The following is a 27,405-nucleotide window of genomic DNA, read 5'->3' on the forward strand; positions in this document are numbered from 1 at the left end:
TCAGGGAAGGGGAGAGGTCACGAAATTTTATCGTAGTAAAATTGGATTTAAGTTCGAAGAACGTTTTGAGAGAAAGATCTCCTGCTTTAGAATGTTCGAGTGTAAACTATTATGATGGTCGGCTTTAAGATCTATTGCAGCTCTACAATAGTCTCCATTTGGTCAAAGTTACATAACTAAGGCAAGGTTCTTACTTTATTTATATAGCTATTGCGAAAAGTAACTTTTCTGCATTATTAGCTAATATCTTGAGAAAAAAACTGTTCTGTTTATGCATACAGGACGCTTATGATACTTTTCTTGATTAAACAGACTAAGGGGTCATCACAAAGAAAGAGGTTCCATAAGAAGGGGTTATAAGAAAACTAAAGTGTAGGCAAGCCATGGTACTGTTTAAGACTAACCAAAATCATGAAATGAACATAATATAATGTACGTGTATGTACTGTATGAAACAGCAGTATATGTCAACGTCTCTTAATCTATACTAACATTTTATGAATTCTTGTTTTTTCTGCACTTTTGTATAGATGTAAATAAGTTGGCTAAATCTGATGAGGCATATATTTGAAATTGAAAAACTGATATATTTAATTCTGAAAAAAAATGAGAAGTATATTGAGAATACAAGCACTTAATTATATGGATCGTCCCAATTTCCTGTTTCTACGTTTTGGTCATGTCTAAACTTTCCGATGTCTCTAAATTGTTATTCAATTTTGATCCTTCAGTATTCCTTGCTGCTATTCAAAACAACACTTACTGTGAATTACTTTTAAAAAAGCTTCCTTTAATGAAATAGACATCTTAAGACAATGCACTAAAGAAAACAGAGACAACAAATTACAGTGGCAGGTGATGCGGATTATGTGAAGACCTGTTTTTGGAAAAAAATAAATGAATAAAAAATAGGTTGAGTGAAATGCATAGCCTTATTGTAAATATGGCTTGAAAACTATTTTGTAATTATCATGAATTATTTGTATCTCAAACATCTGTAACCTGAATATTAAAATTCTAGATCCGATGCAGTCGGTATTAAGTTCGCTTTGACATCACGTGACACTGATGATGCTTAACTATACTATAGCATCCTAACCGATGGAGCTTACAACCTCGAAATTGGAGGCTTTAATTGGGGCTTATATGTCCGGAATATGTTTAATCAAATACCGTTTTTGACTTTCATACATTGTTTTACTTGTCTAATCACTTAAACAATCAATTGAAATACGAAGCAGCAGTGGTCATATTGTTCACCAAATAAAATCTTAACTGGATTTGGTATTTTAATAATAGCCTGATAAAGTTAAAAAATGCATCGGCCATCCTTTTTTTTTAAAGATAGTACATGCACTTCTTTTTAACCTTACGAGCATCTAATAAGCTTTATCTTTTTTTTTTAAGTTTTAGCGGCTCTGATACAGAATATGAACAAAGTCCGGAAATATAACACGGATGGCAGGAATATTCTACACACAACCTGCATTTTCAAACAAATGCACATCAATCTGAAGTGACTGACAGCTTTTTCGAAATTAAAAAAAAATTATTGCTTTTCCTATCTTAGAAAAAAATACGCGTCGATTTGAATAATACATTCAATAAATACGGATCTATTTTTCTTCCAAGTCGGATTTGGTTCTTGAACAGCAAGTGGAAAAGCGGAGACATACGGGTAAACTATATATACCATGCAACTTTCCCCTAATTCTTCCATGAATAAAGAGAAAAGAATGGAATGAAAACGAGTATAGTATGTTTACAATGGTAAAAATTAACGCTTATATATTTCCATTTCCATTAATTGCGTTATTTTTTTATTTACTAGCTGCAGCACTCTCCTTTAACGGCTATTTGTGCGTTATACCCAGCCCTTTCCGGTTTGATTGATAACTATCACTGCGGACCATCTCAGGAATGTTATTTTTTAACACACACACATGTTTATGTTGAGCTCACATTGTATTCGCTCTTGACCATGGGATTTGTAGTTGATCAACTGTTCTTGTTCTAAGCCGTTTTTTTTTAAATATCGATCAGTCACTTTAATTTTCATATATCTACTATAGTCAGTAGCCACAATTGTTAAATACGTTAATGCAATTTGTAATTTGGATAGAAAAGAATGAAAACGGAAGTTTAAAAAGTAAAAAAAGAATTGACAATAAAACTTACACATCATCAGACAGGGACAATCGACAATACAAACACAAATAAACAAGAAGTATAAGTCTTTAACTCAGTGATTCGGCGTTTTGATTTATAAACCAAATCATGTGACCCACTGTTCTATAATTAGCACTTTGTTTATACATGTATAGTCACCACCATTACTAGGACATGCAAACATGGCTTTAGTAAGATCGTGCGGAATATTTAAACAGGTAAATGTGTGTTTATCTGTAATTCTATGTGAACTTTGCGTGCCTAAAATTCTTTTAAAAGAAATGATAAAAATGATTAATATCCCAGAAACCCAGATTTAGATGCTACGCCTCTATTCATAACCCGAGATACGGCTGATCTGCCTGACAATCTGGAGCGACCGGACTACTATATACAGTAGCACTAACTGTATTTTACTATAAATATTAACCATACCCTATTGTAAATGAAATAATTCAACAATCTCATGTATGGCAAGCCAAAGTGGACAAAAATCAATATTTTGTAATATTAGAAAATGAATTCTTAATTAAGGTCTTTCCCATTTCAATGGGAAGACCTTCTTGTATTTCTTCTGATTATTATTTTTTTTTCCGCCAGGCATTTTGCCAAAGTTTTGGCTGAACGTATCACGACAATATTTTGACAATCTTTTGCAATCTGACAGGGGACTTTGGAATTCACCCTGTGAGACGTGATCATTTGTCGGTCCAGAGTTATCTGCCCCGTAGCGGAAAAACTAATTTTGCTAAAATTTCTTAAACCGTTTTAGATACACACAAACCGAAAGCTCCATATTTTTTTAGAAACCCGGGGCAGTACTATTTGACAAAGTTTCGGAAAGATTTGAGGTTTCCTTGGTTACGCGATTTCGCGACCTAAAATGAAATTGTTCGGTTGGTCACTAAACTTTTAAACCGCAAGTCGTAATGACTTGGGACCTTCACTGTTGATCTTAAATGATTTGCAGTATGTTTTTGGATTTCTTGGTTATTTGTCAAACTTTGACAGGATAATTTACCTCATTTGTATGGTCATTTCTGAATCTCTATTAGGCACTTTTTTGCTGTAGCTTTTTTTGTTTAAGTCTTTATAGTATGAGTTATAACTACTGGAATGCGGTATTTACCGTCTAAATATGTATCTATGTAGAAAAACTCTCCACCGACATTTAGAACTATATTCGAATACAACGAATTCCATTACTGATGTCTTTGTCGGTTTTGGTTATTGAAAATCACCTCTCTCTTTGAAAATTGGTGCACACATTGAAAACAACAGTTCTTACCGTAATTAATGCACTTTTTTTTTTAGAAAAAACTCGCAAGCTCGTGCAATATAATATTCTGCTCCAGACGATATTCACCAGTATTCATGCAATAACCTTATATTATAAGACATAAGTAAATAATGTTAATACATTCGTGAATGTTAAGTTTCTTTAAAAGTATACTTCCAATACATTTTTTTTAAAAAGTGGCCTTAGACCTATTATGGGCACCTAAATCGGGGATGTCCAGCTTTTTATCAGTAAAAACCACTATTTACGATCTTTAAATGCAAAACAAGCCCATGTATGCCTAACATTTAAACAACAGCATAGCGAGAATATCACGATAAATAAACATGTATTAATAATTTTCAATTGTCATTAAAATAGAAAAATCAAAGTACTCATGTACTGAATCAATTTACATTTACTCTTTTAGTTGCCTTAAAATAGCAAGAACAGAGACCGACTTCTTGGTTATCAAAATATTTAAACAGTTGTTGTACAGTAATTTTGTAAAGTCACTTTGTTCCGACATTGTTGTTCCAACTTACACAATGGAGGCACATTATTCACACTTATATACAATACTCATACTTTTGTAGAGATTTAAAAGTACGGAATAAGAGTTTACAATCTGAGTTTAATTTTGACCACATTTGTTGAATACACATTCAAATAATACCTTTTCAATGCATAATTCTAGGTTAAGTGTGTTTTAGTACTTCATAGAGGGGTGGCCATTTGACCTGGAAGTGACAATTGAGACCTTTTGCTTTGCAATACTTTATAATTACATGTATCTTCCTTTGAATTTATCTATTTTCATGAAAATCACAAGTTCATTTTGTTCTCAACTGATTGTATTGATGAAATTGACAGGAAAAAATAGTTTATTACAACACAGTTACTACAGAATTCATCTTTCTTATAAGAATCAGAACTATTTTGCAAATTTAATAATTGTCAAAAACCTCGCCTTTTAAAATATATACAAGAAATAAATACTGTCGATCGAGCTGTCTCTACAGGCTAGAACACAATAAGCCATTAGCCGTGAGGCAAAGGTCATTTCTCGTGAACATGATAATTATCAGGAGAGAATTGGTGGGAAAGACCTTTCAATTGTTCTGTAACAGTTGACCTTTTAATATTAGAAGATCATTTTTTTAATATTAGAAAAAAATTTTCAATATTAGAAATTCATTTTGTAATATTAGAAATTCATTTTCTAATATTACAAATTCCTGATTTAGCAATATTATAAAATATCACACATTTTGTAATTGTAAATTGAATTTTTAATATTAGAAAATGAATTTGTAATATTTAAAAATCAGTCACATTTTTTAATATTAGAAAATGACTTTCTAATATTAAAAAAATCGTCATTGAATACGACAAATCCATTTTCTAATATTCAGATATTTTTTTAGTATTAGAAATTTATTTGAATTTTTAATATTAAAAAATGATTTTTTTAATATTAAAAAAGTGTTTTATGATATAAGAAATCTAATTTGTAATATTAGAAAATGAATTTGTAATATTAAAAATATCAAAAAATCATTTTTCAATATTAGAAAATGCTCATTTGTGTCCACTTTGGCTTGCCGTACTCATGTGTGTATAATCTGGGTCCGCTACTGAAGTGGGGGTCCTGAGAAAAGAGGGTTCTGGCTTTTGCCAAGTATTAATGTTTTCACAAAAGGAGGTATTTCCCCCCTTAATCTGCCACTGAGACAAATAAGAGATGAATTCATAAAGACCCTATATTACTATTAAGCACTGACCAGGATGTAAAATTGTGTTACAATTATATGTTCAGTATGTTTATTTAAAATGCACGCATGCATTACTTCAAAATACCATTAAAGCCTATGGTAACTGAATAAAGGGGCCATCTCAAGTATAATTTTCGGTAAAAACCATACACGGTCGGTAGTATCATTTTTACAAACCACATTAATATATTTCAATTTTAATAACTGATCGATGGTTACATAAACAAAAAGGATGTGATTACACATCAAGTTACGGTCAAGTCAACAGTTTGGGTGCGTTTGAGTTTCATTTCAACTCGGAATGTTATTTCTTGGGTCGGGTCATTCTTCGAGTCAGACTTCAACTCAAACTCGACTTTTGACTCGATGATGTACGAAAAAATACACCTTGCGTTGACCAGAACTCGAACTATAACTAGCCACAACGAAACAAAGAGGGCAATATCCGATGTAGTTTTTGTTTGGCTGTTACATTTGTACAAGTGAAACTATATTTACCATGTTACAACATTATTTAAAATCCTAAAATGTTTCGTACCAATATCTGTATGACATTGTGTCATTCTGTTTACCATTTCCAGAAAGTAAAAAAAACCATAAAGCTTTTGCCTGCACTGAGCTTCGGGGGGGGGGGGGGGGGCTTCGCCCCCTTGGACCCCTGCCCCCAGACCCCCTGCCGTAATTTTGCCTTCACTTCAATTTGGCCTCAGCTACGCGCCTGTGTACCATGCATGATTACGCAACATATAAAACGAACAAACACTACATAATTACGTAATGATTCGCTTCGTGGTTCATGAAGCATTAACTACCTTAAAGTTTGTTATTTCGCATAATCTGGTAAAAAATTAAAAACATTCCTTAAATGCAAAAGATTAATTACTACCACCGGTTATATTATTTCTGCAGTTGAGCTGTATTTCCCGCCAGTCAATGAAGAGTTGTCTTCCCAGTACATGCACAACAACCCGGCAGAAATCTTACACACTAGAACCGTTCAGTCGGTTCCCGATACCACCTACTGACAGCCTTCCTGATGATATACAACAGACATTCAAGTCGACAGAGGAGAAGGTACATCATACGTAATAATTTTATTTTGGTTAGTAGATTTAAATTTAATGAGGTTCGCTGCTTTATTTAAGAAGAACAAGGATTTCAAAGGTTTGTAAAATATATAAGTATAAGATCTTCGATGCTAGAACAAAATAAGAAGAAAAAAAATGGGTCAGTGTGCCCATTTTATTTTTAGATATAATCCGTTAAAATTTTGGCAGGAAAAGGATTTCTCTAGATTTTCCATAGGTTTTGTCTTAGTAGGTTTTATCTATTAAAACACTGAAGAAACAACTAAGATTGAATAAAAACTTCCCAAATAACATTTTAAGGGGTGTTTAATGAATTTATGAAAATAAATGTTGGGGTCAATGGACATATTAATGCTCTGATATGGATAAAACCAGAGGAGTCCGAAAATTTGACAAATATGACTGAACTTGAGCAGTGGTCATCCTTAAAAAGAAAAAAAAATCCCGTATTTACGAAAATAATATCAAAAACGCCGTAATGAAGAGGGGATAAACGGTATTTTTTTTTTAAATATAGTATGATATACTCGTGGTATATTTGGAAATACCTTAAAGAATTATCTTTTTTTTCGAATCAACTAAAATGTTATACTTTTCTCAAATCATTCACTATGATACGCACTCATTATACATGTACATGTTGCCTCGGTTAGTAACTCATAGGTATACCTATTTGTTAGGAAATTATATGTGAAGTTTAACTTGTAGGCCGGGTTTGTCCCGAATGTGTTCAGGACGCTGTCTTACAGACCTGATGAACTTAAAGCATTTTTGCAATACTATGACGTGGTGATGGCAGATCGAGGTAAATCTTTACGCGTATGATTAAAAAAGCTTAGCCGAAATAGTTGGTCTTCGATATTGTAGCCACTTAACATCTGCTATGATGCACAAGCATGTTAACAAACATGTACAATTTACATTATAATAACTCTAACCGAATAAAATGAATAAGAATTTCTTAATCAGTGGCAGTTGTTTAAAAGAGAAAAACAGAAGGAAACGGGGTAAGAAAAGTTTCAATTTATACCACGGCCTTGAAATATGGACTTCTCAAACCTCACGTCAGCTGTCATGTCAAGTCATATTAATTCTTTCGTTATTTAAGTAGTATAGATATAACTATGCATCTGCGATATTCACATTTATTGGTACTTTATATTATTGTTTTATGAAGAATACTTGCTCTGGAATTAGCATATGTATCAAAAGTACATTAGTCAATATCCATTATAATGATAAATAATTACACTAGTCAACCAAGTGGATTTTAGTCCCAAGTTTATATCAATGTATCAGATCTGTGTGGGCTACTAACTGTAAATCGATATCACTTTTCTGTCAGAGAAATTAATGAGACTTTATGACCAGGTCACATCAGTTAGCAGTACACTTAGTTACCCATGTCTTAGAGTTCTAAGCTTTTGTCAGCAGTTTTCAATAATTGATATATTAATATCGTGCTTAGTGTTAAGTCGATGTAAAAATCTTTGAAAGTATTTTTCTTTTAATTTTTGAGTTCATTTTTCTTCCTATATTTCTAAGGAGTGTTGTTGATTGATGTAAACCTTTAAGTGCAAATGCATGTCTTTTTTCGTGCACTTTAAAGGATTTTATTAATTACGACTGAAAATATTTGCAGGTGTGTTTGTTTGCTGTTCATGTTGTTATTGAAATGTTAGGACAAAAACTTGTTTTGAACTCTTCTGTATGCTAGTCTCCGTTTGGTTCCATATGTACAGTCTCAGGCTACTGGTACCAGAACATTACTTTAAGTGACTCAAAAGGTACCAGAATTAACTAAGTTACTACGGAACAAAAAGTAAAAAAGAGATGAACTGATACTATTGCCAGTTACAGTTCTTTAATGGATTTGAGGAATAGTATTTTGAGGTGGGATTGGATGCCCTTGGGGGATATTTTGTATGGTAAATGGGAATTTGAAAAAGAAAAAGTACATTTTTTAGTAAGTGATGATAAAGTAATATGATTTTCCGCTTGTATGGGTTGGGGGAATTAATTTGAAAAAAAAAGTTAAAATTATTTCAAATTTGAGCCAAAAATTTTATTACATTCAGACATGGACTGAAAAAAAATGACGATTTCCGGCTGCTGCATGCTGAATTCCCAGCTCCCCCCTTCGCTCCTCCGAGAAGTATAATGGTACAACGTATGAGCCTTATCATACAAAAGTGATGACAAATATCTATTTGATAGAACTTTTTTTAAATAGATTTCTTCGTGATGTCATCACTTACCTTTGATTTGGTTTTGGTTGGCAAAAAAACCACTGATTGGTATGGGGCATCAACTTTCAATCATCATAACCTTTTCATGTTTAAAGATAATTGAAAAATTATTTTGGTTCCCAAAATTGCTAATAAAATTCTTTTAATCCATGGAATTTTTAAATAAATATTCAATAATTAGACTGTGTGTATACGATTTTAATTATAATTTTATAAGAAAATGGAGGTTTAGATATAAATATCACTACAAATTTATTTTTCATGTAAAAGATTTATAAATTCGCATACAAAATATGAATTATTTTATCTAAATGAAACATTTTACAGACCCAAAATTTGATATAAAATAACAAAGTTATAAATTTGTGAAAATTGGCATTCTAATCATGAAATTGTCAATTGTTTATTTAGTTGTTTATTTGCCAATCAATATACACTTAATGATATGCGAATTAGTAAATATGACATCACTAATGAGATTGGCGAACGCTCCTATACTGAAAGATGAAATGAACTTCCCATTTTTAAATTGATTTTTCAAATTGTTTCATATTGACTGAAAATAGTTGTTTTTTAATACCTTTAAATCTTTTTATCAGATGCCGACTAAGGCTGTCTTCTTATCGCTAGTCAGACTTGAGCTGGTGGTATTCTGGTGGAGGAGGCGATACTGTGTCATTTGTTCATTTGTTACAATCGGAACACCTTTTGTGAGAATTTAAAGATTTAGGATTTTTGACATGTGATCAAGAAAAAGGGGGAGGCATGTCAGAAATAAATTTTTAAAAATAGACCAATTTCTCAGAAAATGATTACTTTTAAAACTATCTCTTCACTAATATTGTTAAAAAACAAGTTGTGATTGATTTTTTTTATTTGAAAAGTCAGAAAAAGTTCTTTGCAAATATTTAATGCATTTAAGTATGGTAGAATATTGTCACTTTTTTGCTCGCACAACTTGGCTACCCTATATTTAAAAATCAAATATTTAAAAAAGTGCTTGTCACATTTCACTGAAACTTTGCAAATGCATTCAGTATGTGTGAAGGAAGATACCTGTATAGTTATTTATTTTTTCTAAGACAAAAAGTGACTCTTTAGGTTACAGACCACCAATTCAACCAATGAGCATTTGGAACGTACGCAAAAATAGTCCTACGCAGAAATTACCCCTGTTCCTCATAGTGCTGTGAAAAAAGTTCTCATCTTATTTTAAAAATTTTAACAGTTTCTGAAAGGAAAAACATTTCTGTACATTTTATAGGTGCATTTTGCTTCTTGTGATGTGAAGCCTAATCTCCATAATGATTTTTAAATATACCCCTATCTTGTGAAAACACTGGGATTTCCCATGCTATTTATAGACCCTTCACTTCCGGTGACCAGTACTGCACTGCAAGTCTGCTAACCCCACATGCCATTCTGAGGATTGTGAGCTGACATATGTAGAATCATGCTGATATATAGTCCTCTGCAGGTTAAAGTTAAGGTAAAGTCCAGAGAAGCCATTGAATATTGTGAAATTAGCATAGAAGCCTATGGGAAGTGGAATTAGTGGTTTTTAGCCTTAAGCTGAAGCCATGGCAAAATGAAAAGTTTTTTGAAATAGCTTTAAACTACTTGAAGATCTTGTTAACTTTGCCATGAGAGGAATACACTACAAAAATCCTTCAAAATATGCATTTTTTTAAGTTATAGGTCCAAATTATGGAAAATTGGTCTTTTTGGCTGATTTTTATGTCCTATCTTGAAAAAAGTGTAGAAAATTTAGTAAAAATATCAAATATTAAACTTTGAGGGCTATATTTACCTAAATATGGTGGTAATCAGCACTTGAAATCAAGTTTTGTGTAGATTTGAGCAAAAATTAGGTTAGAAATGAGGAAAAACTCACTTTCATTACTGCGGTTAAGGCCATATAAGCATTCCCCTATGGCAACATGGAAAATCCATTATTGAGTACTTTTTTTGCTTAAGGTGCCCTTTACTGGTCATGTTTTAATGTGAAAACACTGTATTTACAAAATTAAAGCCAAAGATATCACCTTTTGTGAGAATTTAAAGATTTAGGATTTTTGACATGTGATCAAGAAAAAGGGGGAGGCATGTCAGAAATAAATTTTTAAAAATAGACCAATTTCTCAGAAAATGATTACTTTTAAAACTATCTCTTCACTAATATTGTTAAAAAACAAGTTGTGATTGATTTTTTTTATTTGAAAAGTCAGAAAAAGTTCTTTGCAAATATTTAATGCATTTAAGTATGGTAGAATATTGTCACTTTTTTGCTCGCACAACTTGGCTACCCTATATTTAAAAATCAAATATTTAAAAAAGTGCTTGTCACATTTCACTGAAACTTTGCAAATGCATTCAGTATGTGTGAAGGAAGATACCTGTATAGTTATTTATTTTTTCTAAGACAAAAAGTGACTCTTTAGCTGAAGCCATGGCAAAATGAAAAGTTTTTTGAAATAGCTTTAAACTACTTGAAGATCTTGTTAACTTTGCCATGAGAGGAATACACTACAAAAATCCTTCAAAATATGCATTTTTTTAAGTTATAGGTCCAAATTATGGAAAATTGGTCTTTTTGGCTGATTTTTATGTCCTATCTTGAAAAAAGTGTAGAAAATTTAGTAAAAATATCAAATATTAAACTTTGAGGGCTATATTTACCTAAATATGGTGGTAATCAGCACTTGAAATCAAGTTTTGTGTAGATTTGAGCAAAAATTAGGTTAGAAATGAGGAAAAACTCACTTTCATTACTGCGGTTAAGGCCATATAAGCATTCCCCTATGGCAACATGGAAAATCCATTATTGAGTACTTTTTTTGCTTAAGGTGCCCTTTACTGGTCATGTTTTAATGTGAAAACACTGTATTTACAAAATTAAAGCCAAAGATATCACCTTTTGTGAGAATTTAAAGATTTAGGATTTTTGACATGTGATCAAGAAAAAGGGGGAGGCATGTCAGAAATAAATTTTTAAAAATAGACCAATTTCTCAGAAAATGATTACTTTTAAAACTATCTCTTCACTAATATTGTTAAAAAACAAGTTGTGATTGATTTTTTTTATTTGAAAAGTCAGAAAAAGTTCTTTGCAAATATTTAATGCATTTAAGTATGGTAGAATATTGTCACTTTTTTGCTCGCACAACTTGGCTACCCTATATTTAAAAATCAAATATTTAAAAAAGTGCTTGTCACATTTCACTGAAACTTTGCAAATGCATTCAGTATGTGTGAAGGAAGATACCTGTATAGTTATTTATTTTTTCTAAGACAAAAAGTGACTCTTTAGGTTACAGACCACCAATTCAACCAATGAGCATTTGGAACGTACGCAAAAATAGTCCTACGCAGAAATTACCCCTGTTCCTCATAGTGCTGTGAAAAAAGTTCTCATCTTATTTTAAAAATTTTAACAGTTTCTGAAAGGAAAAACATTTCTGTACATTTTATAGGTGCATTTTGCTTCTTGTGATGTGAAGCCTAATCTCCATAATGATTTTTAAATATACCCCTATCTTGTGAAAACACTGGGATTTCCCATGCTATTTATAGACCCTTCACTTCCGGTGACCAGTACTGCACTGCAAGTCTGCTAACCCCACATGCCATTCTGAGGATTGTGAGCTGACATATGTAGAATCATGCTGATATATAGTCCTCTGCAGGTTAAAGTTAAGGTAAAGTCCAGAGAAGCCATTGAATATTGTGAAATTAGCATAGAAGCCTATGGGAAGTGGAATTAGTGGTTTTTAGCCTTAAGCTGAAGCCATGGCAAAATGAAAAGTTTTTTGAAATAGCTTTAAACTACTTGAAGATCTTGTTAACTTTGCCATGAGAGGAATACACTACAAAAATCCTTCAAAATATGCATTTTTTTAAGTTATAGGTCCAAATTATGGAAAATTGGTCTTTTTGGCTGATTTTTATGTCCTATCTTGAAAAAAGTGTAGAAAATTTAGTAAAAATATCAAATATTAAACTTTGAGGGCTATATTTACCTAAATATGGTGGTAATCAGCACTTGAAATCAAGTTTTGTGTAGATTTGAGCAAAAATTAGGTTAGAAATGAGGAAAAACTCACTTTCATTACTGCGGTTAAGGCCATATAAGCATTCCCCTATGGCAACATGGAAAATCCATTATTGAGTACTTTTTTTGCTTAAGGTGCCCTTTACTGGTCATGTTTTAATGTGAAAACACTGTATTTACAAAATTAAAGCCAAAGATATCACCTTTTGTGAGAATTTAAAGATTTAGGATTTTTGACATGTGATCAAGAAAAAGGGGGAGGCATGTCAGAAATAAATTTTTAAAAATAGACCAATTTCTCAGAAAATGATTACTTTTAAAACTATCTCTTCACTAATATTGTTAAAAAACAAGTTGTGATTGATTTTTTTTATTTGAAAAGTCAGAAAAAGTTCTTTGCAAATATTTAATGCATTTAAGTATGGTAGAATATTGTCACTTTTTTGCTCGCACAACTTGGCTACCCTATATTTAAAAATCAAATATTTAAAAAAGTGCTTGTCACATTTCACTGAAACTTTGCAAATGCATTCAGTATGTGTGAAGGAAGATACCTGTATAGTTATTTATTTTTTCTAAGACAAAAAGTGACTCTTTAGCTGAAGCCATGGCAAAATGAAAAGTTTTTTGAAATAGCTTTAAACTACTTGAAGATCTTGTTAACTTTGCCATGAGAGGAATACACTACAAAAATCCTTCAAAATATGCATTTTTTTAAGTTATAGGTCCAAATTATGGAAAATTGGTCTTTTTGGCTGATTTTTATGTCCTATCTTGAAAAAAGTGTAGAAAATTTAGTAAAAATATCAAATATTAAACTTTGAGGGCTATATTTACCTAAATATGGTGGTAATCAGCACTTGAAATCAAGTTTTGTGTAGATTTGAGCAAAAATTAGGTTAGAAATGAGGAAAAACTCACTTTCATTACTGCGGTTAAGGCCATATAAGCATTCCCCTATGGCAACATGGAAAATCCATTATTGAGTACTTTTTTTGCTTAAGGTGCCCTTTACTGGTCATGTTTTAATGTGAAAACACTGTATTTACAAAATTAAAGCCAAAGATATCACCTTTTGTGAGAATTTAAAGATTTAGGATTTTTGACATGTGATCAAGAAAAAGGGGGAGGCATGTCAGAAATAAATTTTTAAAAATAGACCAATTTCTTAGAAAATGATTACTTTTAAAACTATCTCTTCACTAATATTGTTAAAAAACAAGTTGTGATTGATTTTTTTTATTTGAAAAGTCAGAAAAAGTTCTTTGCAAATATTTAATGCATTTAAGTATGGTAGAATATTGTCACTTTTTTGCTCGCACAACTTGGCTACCCTATATTTAAAAATCAAATATTTAAAAAAGTGCTTGTCACATTTCACTGAAACTTTGCAAATGCATTCAGTATGTGTGAAGGAAGATACCTGTATAGTTATTTATTTTTTCTAAGACAAAAAGTGACTCTTTAGGTTACAGACCACCAATTCAACCAATGAGCATTTGGAACGTACGCAAAATTAGTCCTACGCAGAAATTACCCCTGTTCCTCATAGTGCTGTGAAAAAAGTTCTCATCTTATTTTAAAAATTTTAACAGTTTCTGAAAGGAAAAACATTTCTGTACATTTTATAGGTGCATTTTGCTTCTTGTGATGTGAAGCCTAATCTCCATAATGATTTTTAAATATACCCCTATCTTGTGAAAACACTGGGATTTCCCATGCTATTTATAGACCCTTCACTTCCGGTGACCAGTACTGCACTGCAAGTCTGCTAACCCCACATGCCATTCTGAGGATTGTGAGCTGACATATGTAGAATCATGCTGATATATAGTCCTCTGCAGGTTAAAGTTAAGGTAAAGTCCAGAGAAGCCATTGAATATTGTGAAATTAGCATAGAAGCCTATGGGAAGTGGAATTAGTGGTTTTTAGCCTAGACTTTCTCGTTAAACAAAAGAAAAACCTCGGATAATTTGACCGATCCGATTCGAACTGGTTGAATTTTTCACCATTACTTTTTTTCGTAGCACCTCGCTTTGCGCCACTATTCTTGAAAAAAGCTCCTGTTATTTATTCCTAGTGATATTTATGGGTCTTGCAAACGTATCTGCTCTCAAGTCGCTAATATGATTTTGATGTGATGCAATTTTATAAGAGGATTACACATTTTATTGACTTGGTAGATATACATCAATAAATATAATTAACGTCACATGCAAGCATTTTAGGGAGATACTTAATCTTAAGGATTTTAAGTGACTTCAAATTTTCCTTTTTTGCTGAAAGAATTTCTGATGAAAGATATACTTTGGTATTATTTTAGAAGTGCATGAAAGGATAAAATGATTGTTGGAAGGTTATGGCTGATTACTTTCAAAGGGAGATAACGTAATTAAAACCAAAGATTTAAGAAAAGCAGGGATTCTTCTCAAGCTTGCTCGCATTATTTCTAGTTAAATTTTGTTTGTATATAAATGTAGTAGTTGCCACATGAACAATTATCTTGTAAGGCATATAAAATCATATTTGCACAGTCCTTTAATGTTATTTTTTATTTCAGGAAATTTGACGAAAGCTGACAAGGAGATGATAATAGTTGCGACGTCAGCTGAAAACAGCTGCTTATATTGCATCGTAGCGCATGGTGCCCTACACCGGATATACGCAAAAGATCCATACCTTGCAGACCAGGTATATACTGTCATTTGACAATGTTTATTGCTATTTGAACATTTTCCTTTTTTCTTGGTCGTTAGCTCACAAACAACGTATAACCCCTGTGTCGAAGGAAATGTGAATGGGCCATTTGAGTACATTATTATAGTGTTGAAATAAACACACACATTATAAATTGCGTGCATAATATAAGTCGTCAGTATACAGGATAAATGCAATATTGAAGGGTTTAACTTATACAAAAATGTACTCCGGTGGATGAAATAATTCTTCCCTTAGTTCTTCCACAACATCTCTTTGGACTCTTCAGAATAACAATCAGTTACCAGTTTTTACCAAATTTGACAAGTACTTATATGTTATGAATTTCCTATTTTCAAGTATAGTGGTTAATAGCGTGTTCAAATTTTTACATGGTGTGGGATGCTACGATTTCCAATGTCCTAGTTGCATTAATGATAATACATGTAGGTATGCTTTGTATTGATTTTCATACTGTCTTAATGTAAGGTCCATAGGTCGTGGCGTTAGCCCGAGACATAATATCATCAGGCGCGTACCTGCCGTAGGCAAAAAAGGTTTTTTTTTTAGATAAAATATATCCAGGAGAGGCATAAATGATGCTCTAAAACGCTATCTCCGCGGAGCTTTGGGGGGTGGGGTGGGGGGCCTTAAGCGGCCTCCAGACCCCCTGCCGTAATTTTGCCTACACTTCAATTTGGCCTCAGCTACGCGCCTGATCATTACTGACCCATCACCTAGAATACGGTTTAACTGGAAATCACTATGAAATGATACCTTTACTGAAACAAATAGTACGATTATTTCCTGTAGCAGTTGTTTTTTAATACAATGTTTCACAATAAAACCACTCAGTTATTTACCTCCTGACAAGTATTTTTTGTATGACTTTGAACCTACGTAATACTGCTTTTACTATGACTTTTTATATCACCAGTCTTCCCTTGCTATTGTATACAGATTTCTTGACACGAAGCATAAAGGTTAAGATTTTCAAAGATGTTTACTCCATGTTAACTTTAAAAATGGAAAAGTGCGACGAAATTGTTGGATGAATTGAACATCTTAAAACAAAATATAAAAATCATGACAGTGTTTCTCATCCATTGTGTAAATTTAAATGAAACTAACATGTAGGACCACTTTACTAATAAAACACATATTCATGTTAGAAAATACGACAAACAACGTCCTTATATTGGCAAATTAATCCAGTTATGCTTCGAGTCTTCCTTGTCTCCTGGTATATCATTCTTTAAAGAACTTTTGCACTTTCTGTTGTGTGTGAAATTGATTTCGTTTGATACTCTGATAGAAAGGTGTTAACACAGAAATGAGTAACTGACAGACGAAATAATTAATGATGGCCGCAGTCATTTACTTAGAGAACCTCAATTACTTATAATATGGTTTTCATCGTTCAACCAAGCAGTAACGATGGCTTGTTTTTCTTCCGTCAAACTCCCTGAACTTACACTGAACTATTATCTGACAGCTCATTTACTCTAGTGTCTTGCTCTTGAAGTTTATACTCATATGGGATCATACAAAGCAATAACAGCGAAGTATACGAGGTCGTAAAATGTTGGATTTTTTACAGTAGTACTATTGGTAAATATAAAGATTGCGCGGCTGTTTTCCTCTTCATGTCTTTAGAAAGTGACACCAAGGTCGACTTTCAGTTTGTTCGATATTCAAAATTCCACAGACAGACAGAGACGAAATAGGTAATACCGGGAACAACCAAGTTAAAAGAAAAATCTCTACATTCGTTGAAAGTTACTATTGAGTTTGTCCTAGAATGACCGTCCTGTACCAAAGGCCATTGTGAGCTTAATATGCTCTCACGTTGCGTTCGTCGTTGTTGTCGTATTGGTCATCATTCACCAAATATTTTTCTTTGAAACTCTCTGTGGATTGTAATTAAATTTGGTCATCAGTATCGTCCTGGTGTCTACTTAAAATATTGTGTCAATGGTATTGTTTGAATCAAAACATTGCCGTCATAGCGGAAAGTTGCAAAGGTGTATGTTCTGTTAAACCAGCAACATCCGATCAGCCTGATCGGGGAAAATGCGCAATTAAGTTTTATTAGATAAGGACATATGGGCGGTACTTAAACAAACAGCTGTGTGTAAAATAAAAACAAATGCAGATGTTGTTATCTAGGTAAATATATGCACACGACTTTTAGAGTTAATTATTGTTTGCTACATAAAGAAATAGTTCTTAATCACCTTTTCGATTGAAAAATGAATTATGCCTTTCCAATTTTATTAATCTAGATATGCTTTTACTAGTTTACACCATATTTCTGACCACATGTTATATGCCTTTCTTTTTAGCACTTTTATATCTACTTGTCGCCTTGGATTTTTAGTATCTTGCACAGTTTTCGGTGATGTTGCTTCCCTATTCACGTGTTCATTCCAATCTAAGATAGCTAGATTAGTCCGTAGTATATAAACTTGCTTGGAAAAGTTTATCCTTTTGTCATGATACTGCGATATAGTATTGTTGAAGCTTTCAACATAATAACTGTCCATGCTGTGAATATAATCTACATGTGATTTATACACTTGAGTGTTCATTAACGCTCGTCCAAGTAACAGTTCTGCCTTTGGATCAGAAATCACATCTTTTGATGGCTCATACTTCAGTTCTGTTTTACATCTTAATAATTCACTGCAGTGTTCATGATTATTCTTATAATGTTCTACAATATTCAGTATACTTAATTTAAGTTTTGTAGGATCTTGATTAAAACTTTTCATTGCCCAGTAAATGTGAGTCTTGATACTGGCACTTTTATCTGCTAACTCGGGATGCCAAGTTGCCCCTCTTAGTACTTTGGCCCTGTACAAATTGGTTTAATTTCCTTTGCAATGTTTTTGTTGCATGTATCATTGGTAGATTTAGTATCCATTCCATTGCTCCTTATGAATTTGTTCACACTTGTATTTCTGTCATGACAATCATACTCATCATGTAAATTGTTAAAATACTCGTATATTCTTTCTGTTCCAATCAGTTCGTGTTTCTGTGCACTTGGTCAATCAACTTTAGAAATAGTTTCGACATGTAACACTTTGTGAGTTCTAGAACCAAGACATACAACATCAGTAAACATGATTCTTCCTAGTTCCATGCCTAGCATCAGTAACAATGTCAATGCCGTCTTGAAGTTTTTCATAGGAAGCAATTTCTTCGAGAAGTGCTGTTTTACATGACTCATTTACTAAACCTTCTACCACTGGTGAATATTTTTGAAATATTCCATTTAGGGTAATTTCGCCAATACAACCAATATTTGAGGCCTGACAGAATCTTGAATACTGTTTTGGTAAAATACCAGAGACACAGAGACATAAAATCCATGGGCCATCCGGAGGTTACAAAGAAATTTGTCACCAAGGTAGGATGAAGGAGACCAAAGTAGATCATGTTGTTTATCTTCACATCTAAGTTTACAAACTCCAACATGTCCTTTTATATCAGTTGATTTGACAATTAAATTGCTCTTGCAGATTTTCCCGTGTTACTCTCTAAATGACGTTTTCTATAGACTTTTCACCAGTTATAAAAAGCTGTTGTTGGGATGCATCAGTATCACAATCTGTAAACGAACAGTCTAAAAATGGAACATCCTCCTCATTATTTTGGTTCTCAGGATCCAACTTTTGTGTTAGTTTATTTCTCATATAAAAAGAAAATACTTCGAAAAGCATGTCTTTATTTGTTGTTCTATTAGGATTTCCACCACCCATGGCACACTTAATGTCATTGGCCATTTTATATATATGGTCTTTTTCATCAATGAATTCACATGTAAAATTAACTTTTCCATCAATAGGTTTTGGTTTATCTTTTCTGGCAATATTTCTCTTCTTGACACTTTCAAAATTATCTTTTGCGTATTTCCTTTTTTTCTGGTCGTTGATTATTTTCATTATTTATATTAATACTCTGAAGAGGTAGTGCTTCCATGATGATACATTTATTTTCATTTATTCAAAATTTCCCTCCAAACTGTGACAATTACAAATTTCCCACTAAAACATGGGGCCATCAAAGAATTTAAGCTGAAGCCATGGCAAAATGAAAAGTTTCTTGGAATAGCTTTAAACTACTTGAGGATCTTGTAAACTTTGCTATGAGAGGAATACCCTACAAAAATCCTTCATAATATGCATTTTTTTAAGTTATAGGTCCAAATTATGGAAACTTGGTCTTTTTGGCTGATTTTTATGTCCTATCTTGTGAAAAGTGTAGAAAATTTAGTAAAAATATCAAATATTAAACTTTGAGGGCTATGTTTACCTAAATATGGTGGTAATCAGCACTTGAAATCAAGTTTTGTGTAAATTTGAGCAAAAATTTGGTTAGAAATGAGGAAAAACTCACTTTCATTACTGCGGTTAAGGACATATAAGCATTTCCCTATGGCAACATGGAAAATCCATTTTTGAGTACTTTTTTTGCTTTAGGTGCCCTTTACTGGTCATGTTTTATTGTGAAAACACTGTATTTACAAATTTAAAGCCAAAGATATCACCTGTGATCAAGAAAAAGGGGGATGCATGTCAGACATAAATTTTTAAAAATAGACCAATTTTTCAGAAAATGATTACTTTTAAAGGCTATCTCTGTATTAATATTGTTAAAAAACAAGTCGTGATTGATTTTTTTTATTTGAAAAGTCAGAAAAAGTTCTTTGCAAATATTTAATGCATTTAAGTATGGTAGAATATTGTCACTTTGCTCGCCCAACTTGGTTACCCTATATTTAAAAATCAAATATTTAAAAAAGTGCTTGTCACATTTCACTGAAACTTTGCAAATGCATTCAGTATGTGTATAAGAAGATACTTGTAGAGTTATTTATTTTTTCTAAGACAGAAAGTGACTCTTTATAGTAATGCATTTTATTTATATTAATTGATGTATTTTGTCAGTATCATCATTACATTTTGAAACATTTTATTTTTGACAGGCATATTCTCCCATTTGATTGATTGTTGACATGTTTTGAGGAGTGGGATAATGATTAAAAATCTCTATCCTTCTATAACCTCGTTGTCAAAGGTCATGCATTTTTGTTTCATTAGAGGGAATGATAGGTTTTAATTAAATCGCCTAAGAATAAAAAAAATAATCTGCCGAGAAAATAAAGTTTTACCAACAATGATAAATAAATTTCCAGCATTGACATGTGGTAATCTTTGGTCAACAAGTAATTCATAGTAAATTTTACAGACACTGTTACCCACAGAATAACTCCAAAATGCCCATAAAGTTTATTCTGACCCACTTCAGTAAATGATGACACATAAACTTTGTAAGTCAGTGAAAATGGAAAATCTGCAGAATGCAAGTGTGCTTTCTTTGGCTGTTACTGAAGAACAAGGATTAGCTATACAAGCTTTTTTTCAATCACAATAATTGGGATTTTAATGAAGTTAATCAGATGACAAATTGCTGTATCGAAGAACCAGCTGAAAACACCAACAGAAATGAGTCCGAAGAACAACAAGTTGACCTGCAAACTTTTGAAAGTGGGCCAAACCATCAGAAAGACATTCAGCATGAAGTAGATTGGGATATGTGTTTGGAATGTTTTTGTACTCCATGTGTAACTATAAAAAGGCAAAGTTGGCTAGTTGAAGGGCAAAGGGCTCACATTAGAAATAGTGCTATTAGGAAAACCAAATACAAGCTATTTTGGAGAATGATGCAGAATAGGGGAGCCTGGAGTCATGAGCAGTACCTCAGAAAAATAGTTGTCTTCTTAATAGAGATAGAGTAGATGACTCAGTAGTGGTTGTGAGGAGAGAGGTTATGCCTATCTGTGTTTTAAATCTTGTGAGAGAACTTTATCCAAATCCGAAGTCAAAGCCATACATGGGGCACAGATGGTATTGAAAATTGCTAAAGTGTTAAATATGAAACTCTTATTTAGATCGACTTTTCACTTGCAGTATATTAGAATAGATTGATTTTTGTGTAACAACTTATTTGCTGACATATTCTATTCTTTGGATATGTGTTAATGGATTTTGATATCAGTATTAATTTGTTGGAATAAGGCGAAAATTACATGTACTGCTAACAAGGTATGTCAAGCATGCCTGTAACCACTAACTTGCATGTGCATTTGTTTACAAACAAAAACAGCTGATACCAAACTCCTCCCACTAAGTTCAAAATCTGTACAAAATTGTGTTCACTTCAGATTTTTCAAATATAATTTCTCTAGGAATATTGATCAAATAGGAGATATGTTTTCACAATTTGTTTATTGTTAAGGTAGAAACATTTGAGACAAAGATTGTCAATAAAATCTGCTTCTAGCTCATGATATTCTAAAATTATATTCTCTGATCTTAACCTGCCAGTTACAATAAGATTTTTGAAAAGCAAGGGATGCAACCCTTATAGGCTAGAAACCACTAATTCCACTTCCCATAGGCTTCTATGCAAATTTCACAATATTCAATGGCTTCCCTGGACTTTACCTTAACTTTAACCTGCAGAGGACTATATATCAGCATGATTCTACATATGTGGGGTTAGCAGACTTACAGTGCAGTACTGGTCACTGGGAGTGAAGTGTCTATAAATAGCATGGGAAATCCCAGTGTTTTTACAAGATACGGGTATATTTAGAAATCATTATGGAGATTAGGCTTCACATCACAAGAAGCATAATGCACCTATAAAATGTACAGAAATGTTTTTCCTTTCAGAAACTGTTCAAATTTTTTAATTAAGAAGAGAACTTTTTTCACAGAACAGGGGTAATTTCTGCGTAGGCTATTTTTGCGTACGTTCCAAATGCCCATTGGTTGAATTGGTGGTCTGTAACCTAAATACCCAGGCTGCTGCTTTAATAACAAAATTAACCTTGATATTAAACTTGGTCAAGTCATTATGGATCTTGCAATGCAAGTAAATGATTGTGTGCATGCCTCGCCTACAAAACTTTCTTTTTAGATTGTTCATTCATGAATGCAAAAAAAAAGAAACAGTAGTGCAAAATGGAACAAAAATCTGTGAAATCGGCTAAACACACTTGATTTTATAACACTTAAATTTGCAGAAAATATTGGCCACATGTGTCGACAATTTCAATATTTCAACTATGAAACCTATTGTATCAAGACAATGTTTGACAAAATAATTAGTTTCTCGAAGCATGTTGCCAATACGTTCAGAGCGGAAACCACCCACAAACTTCCAAATACGTAAGAAGTTATTAGAAATTACATATTTGTACAAGGAATCTAAGAAATGGCTTATTTCAGTAAAATTTGCTGTGGTATGAAATAAAACACTTCTTAACAGCAAAAGAAGATAATAGGGTGAATCCAACATATCTACCCACTGCAGGTGCATTTTAGAATTAAAGCAGTTAGAAAAATGGGGAATTAGCAGGCTTCGATATTTCCTTTTATGTATCTGCGGTATTTGATATAAAAACGACTTGTGTGTGGTTAAAGTTATTTGTATTCAAATTAATCAAAGAATTTAATTTCCAGAATAGTAACAAACCATTTTGGTAAACAAAATACTTATTACCTTTCTAAAATTGGTTTCAGTATGATAGTAAAAAACATTTAAAGTTTAAATTAAAATTCTTGATATCAGACAATATCGTAATCTTTTAAAATAATTTATTCAAATCTCTGTTTTGTGGTCACATTCATGACGTCAAAAGTCATATTGGAAGAAGTAAAATCGGTCTCCATGATATATATAGTTTGGCTGGTAATTTGTACAATGATAACATTTAGCTACCAGTGGATAAGGAATGAATGCGAAATACATAACAATTGTCAGAGTCAAATAATTTTTACAAAATGAAAGTCCATTAAAGCCACTTATTTTATGTACAATAAACCTATTACTCTTATTTTAAACAAGTATACGCAGTACAAAGAATTACCCAATTTTATAGAGAAAAGTGTTCTGTTTGTTTTAAAGACTAGTTTTGTCATTACTCGTATTGACGTACGTCATCGTGAAGTGAATTCAAACTTCTTGCATTGTCATAAGTTCGACTGTACCAAAGAATTCCGAATGTTTGTTAAAGTAAGGCTCTAGATACTGTTGAAACTTAGTTCTTAGTGAGGCACTCGACCTATTTCGTTGTTGCATGCAAGATACCATTGAAATTCTAACGAGAAAAACTCAATTAGTATTTGGTTAACATTTAAGATGGAGTTCTAGCATTATATCGATTGGATAAGGTGCATTCAATTTAAAGAAGATTATCTAATTTCTTGACTTCATTATACAAACGAAGCTGTGACATACTTTAAGGAAGCAACGCGTTCGGTTTCCGCCTTAATTACATTGGCTATGAAAACAGCTATGGATTGAAAATTAAGTACACATACAGGCACATCTTTCCGTTTTAAAACTATCTGTCTTACGCATTGTTAAAGGCTTGAAATACAAATATAATATAATAACAATTTAATATTCATCATTCTGTTTTTCTTGTGCAAACTGATATTGAGTTTAATTAACGTGTGGCATCAATGCATTTTATATTCATTCTGAGTTTTTGAAAGAACCAGTATAGAAATGTTGAGGTAAATGCAGTAATATTACCATATTTGATGCTTTAGTTCAACTATATCGTCTTCATGCTTGTTCTTGATGCCATTTGTAAATATAGACTTTTTATTAAATATTGTTTACTTCCAAATACCAATACGAATATTTATTAACCAGTTGATTACATTACGTTTGTTGTTTGTTTGTTTGTTTGTTGGGGTTTAACGTCCGAGCAGCAATATGTCAGCTATATTCAGACGATGAACATGAAATTAATGATAAAATGAACATTAAATGATGATGAAATGAAATGAAAATCAAAATAATTTTGATTGCCACTGGAAATAGGGAGAGATGGGTTGGGTCGGGCAATTTAGCCTCCTGTGGCGGAACCCTATGGTTCCTACTCCGGGAGAATACCACAGTAGGGTTCTTTAAAGTGCGAGGAACGTGGCATGTTTCCCAACACGGTGCACCACTATTGTTTGCGGTCAGGTTTTCCGTATTATAGCCTGACAACCCCAGCATGTAACACGCCAGGGGTACCCCATTCCACCACCAACTGGGGCACACATCCCAGTTGCTCTGTGGGCAGAACGCCCTAGCCCCCGGCTAGGGTTCTGAGCACTATTTAGTCGCCTTTTACGACAAGCTTAGCGCTGCTGCAGGCCTATTCTTTTGACACCCGGACCTGCACGGGGCGATTACATTACGAATACATTTGCCTTGTCAATATCAATAAAGTACATATGTACGTCCTTTGTTTTTGTTCTGTTTTTCTTGCTATTCCGTTATTGGGTTAACTGGTCTATTATGACTTATTATTGCTTTTCGGACCGGTCCATTATTACTTCCTCAAAATAGTCGATGTCAGATCAACAATAGAAACGTAAAAACTGTGTTTCGGTTTATACTGTCCTGTTTAAATGATACAGAAATAAACTAAAAATTATATTGCCATATTAGTTTTTAACTCGGCATTTAGAAAATGTGTTATTAACGTCAATATACATTTTGGCGTATAAGACAAACAACATTTGTTTAAAACTGGTTAGTGAATGTATTAAGATAATTTATTTGTTTTTCTTTATAATTGACCTGATATATGTCCTTGAGCAGTAATATAATTACCCTCGGACTGAAGACTAATAGTCCTTGGCTGTGCCTCGGATCATTACAGTCTTCCTTGGTCCATTATTACAGACCTTAGACATATATTGGTCTATATGGAAAAACATTTATTGATTGTAATGAATTTATTCGCGTAGAACAATGACAAAAATGTATCATCCTTTGGTTAAGAATCTATACCCATTCTATATTCATTGTTTGTGTATTGAATCTCCATTCAACCCGATATATCATTAGTTTTTGAGGTCATTACTTCTGATATCTTATTTTCCAAGACGAAACTCTTTCCAAAGAAGTCGTGTTTATTATTTTTGTATTTATTAGAATTGAATTTTTTAAAATTTATATAATAAAAATGAGAGATTCTCCGTAACAGTATCCCGAATTCAAATAAAATGATCAGCCTTTATTTTATTGTCAATGGTGTCTTACATGTTCATTCACGTACGAAAACTCTGTCGGCTTAAATTGTAAGGTTATGATTTGTTTAAAGCTTTTTGGGTCTCCTAGATCTGTTTCAATTATATGCTTGCAGCTTGCGGCGAATTGGAGGACAGCAGATTTAACAGATAGACAACGTGCGATACTGAGCTTTTCTATCAACTTGTGTCACTGTCAGCCGTTGACTGACGATATGTTTGATAAGTTAAACCAACATGGTCTTACTTCAGATGACGCTTGGGATATTGGCTCGGTGGTGGCCCTGTTTGCTCTTTCTAACCGCATGGCGTTTCTGACTAGTATGAAACCAAATCAAGAATTCTATTTGATGGGACGTGTCAAGAGGGACAAAAAGGATTAAAAGTAGGGACAAGGATCCTTCAATACTCATAGTCCGTCCGCCTCATAATTTTTCACATATTTTTTCCAACCCACAGTGTTACATGTACCTTTAGCAAATAAGGTTTACCGAAGTTTATTCTTTGAAGCACTAAATTTTAGGATTTTGATTAATTCGATTATCAGTCTAAATTTAATCTCTCTGATGTGATCACCCTAAGTATTTATAAGTACTGCACATCCATGGTAAGTTAGCCAAAACATATTACATCGTCTTTATACTGTTAAATGGATTTTCGTTCACAAAATTTCCAGTTGTGACTAGAGTAAGGTGGAATGATTGTAAAAATGCATTCTCTGAAATAATGTTTCTATTTTTAGTTTTTGTTCATGTATTTAGCTATGATTTTTAATCTAATTGTAAATAACTTTCAAATTAATCTCAAAAGTAAATATGGCATGTTAAGTAATATTTCGGCTCCATTTTGAGTTTCATGTATATGTAAAAAAATTCATTAGGTAGAAAGTAGCTTATCCACCAACTGAATTCTTGGATATTCGCCATTTTTATGCTAAAATTTACAAGAGGCATTTTACTTTAAACGATGACTTATCACTTTGTTGGGTTGTTACATAACAACGCCCGCGATAACAGAAATAATATACTTGACTATTAATGAAATACATTTTACAATTCATTCTGACTTGCTTATGATATTCGTACTTACGAATATGGGACTAAAACGTAATAGTAAAATGATTTTGTTTGATATACATGTAAATTTGTGTTTTGAACATTTGTCGTGATTATTAAATCAGATATTGTTGAAAGCAAAAGGAATAAATGAAGAAAGGTATCAAATGACCAACCTTTGAACATAAACAAAACAGGCGGACGGACTTATTATCATTTTACTTGCATTGTGTTGTCCTTTGTTTACAATCTATGTAATACTGTAGTTATACAGTATTATTTTGTTTCAAATGAAATCGTAAAAACACTTCAGTGGACAGTTCCCGCAGTTGTATATATAATACGAAAAAATAACGACTCGGCCATTCAGTCACAATCAGATCTAATATTGATACAGAAGTTATTTATATAATGCAGATAGTTGTGTATTACCCAGTGAATATTAATATATTTATTTTAAGAGATTTGTATTCTTCAGGCTCATGACCAAAATGTTTGTTCCGTTTTTGGACCATAATTAATATTATCAATCGTGGAACAACCTAGTCCTGTGTAAATGAACGAGTAATTACTAACAAGACTCTTGAAAGCCTTAAATCTGTATTGACGTCATATAGAAAATAATATCAGCGATCCCATCGTACGACAGATTAACAACAGGCAAAATATTGCCGTTCCTTTTATGGTGCTGAATGGCTTCCTTCATGCTATATTTAGTTCATGAAATACTGCATGGATGTTATCGCGAAAGAACAGGTTTCTGTTTCTTTTGTAAAGTTGTTGACATTGACGATCATTAAATTGTTTACAAATATCACCATCGTATAAGACTGGCAGATTTATTATTTAGTTTCCTGTGCAAATTTCGTTGACACAGATTATGTATAACCGATTTGTTTCTTTTTAATAAACGTGTGTTATAATTTTTAA

At 32.6% G+C, this 27,405-nt stretch overlaps 1 protein-coding gene across 4 annotated transcripts; it reads left to right on the top strand.

The window, feature by feature from the left end:
- On the top strand, positions 1 to 27,405 carry LOC148622614 (uncharacterized). Of its 4 annotated transcripts, none has more exons than XM_088572553.1 (7): positions 1 to 181; positions 1,408 to 1,756; positions 2,325 to 2,387; positions 6,133 to 6,297; positions 7,020 to 7,116; positions 15,172 to 15,302; positions 20,565 to 25,530. In XM_088572553.1, the coding sequence occupies exons 2-7, from the start codon at positions 1,742 to 1,744 to the stop codon at positions 20,583 to 20,585; spliced, it is 492 nt and encodes a 163-aa protein (XP_088428679.1). In that variant the 5' UTR covers positions 1 to 181; positions 1,408 to 1,741; the 3' UTR covers positions 20,586 to 25,530. The 4 variants fall into 4 exon arrangements, with proteins under 4 accessions (XP_088428679.1, XP_088428677.1, XP_088428678.1 ...); XM_088572551.1 differs by lacking the exon at positions 20,565 to 25,530 and adding an exon at positions 25,537 to 27,405 and having other exon boundaries at positions 8 to 181; positions 1,408 to 1,770; XM_088572552.1 differs by lacking the exons at positions 1,408 to 1,756; positions 20,565 to 25,530 and adding an exon at positions 25,537 to 27,405 and having other exon boundaries at positions 8 to 181; positions 1,832 to 2,387.

This window comes from Perna viridis, chromosome 3 (assembly GCF_037379345.1).
Source record: "Perna viridis isolate PV_CMFRI_1.1 ecotype Kerala chromosome 3, ASM3737934v1, whole genome shotgun sequence".
Classification (NCBI taxonomy): Eukaryota; Metazoa; Mollusca; class Bivalvia; order Mytilida; family Mytilidae; genus Perna; species Perna viridis.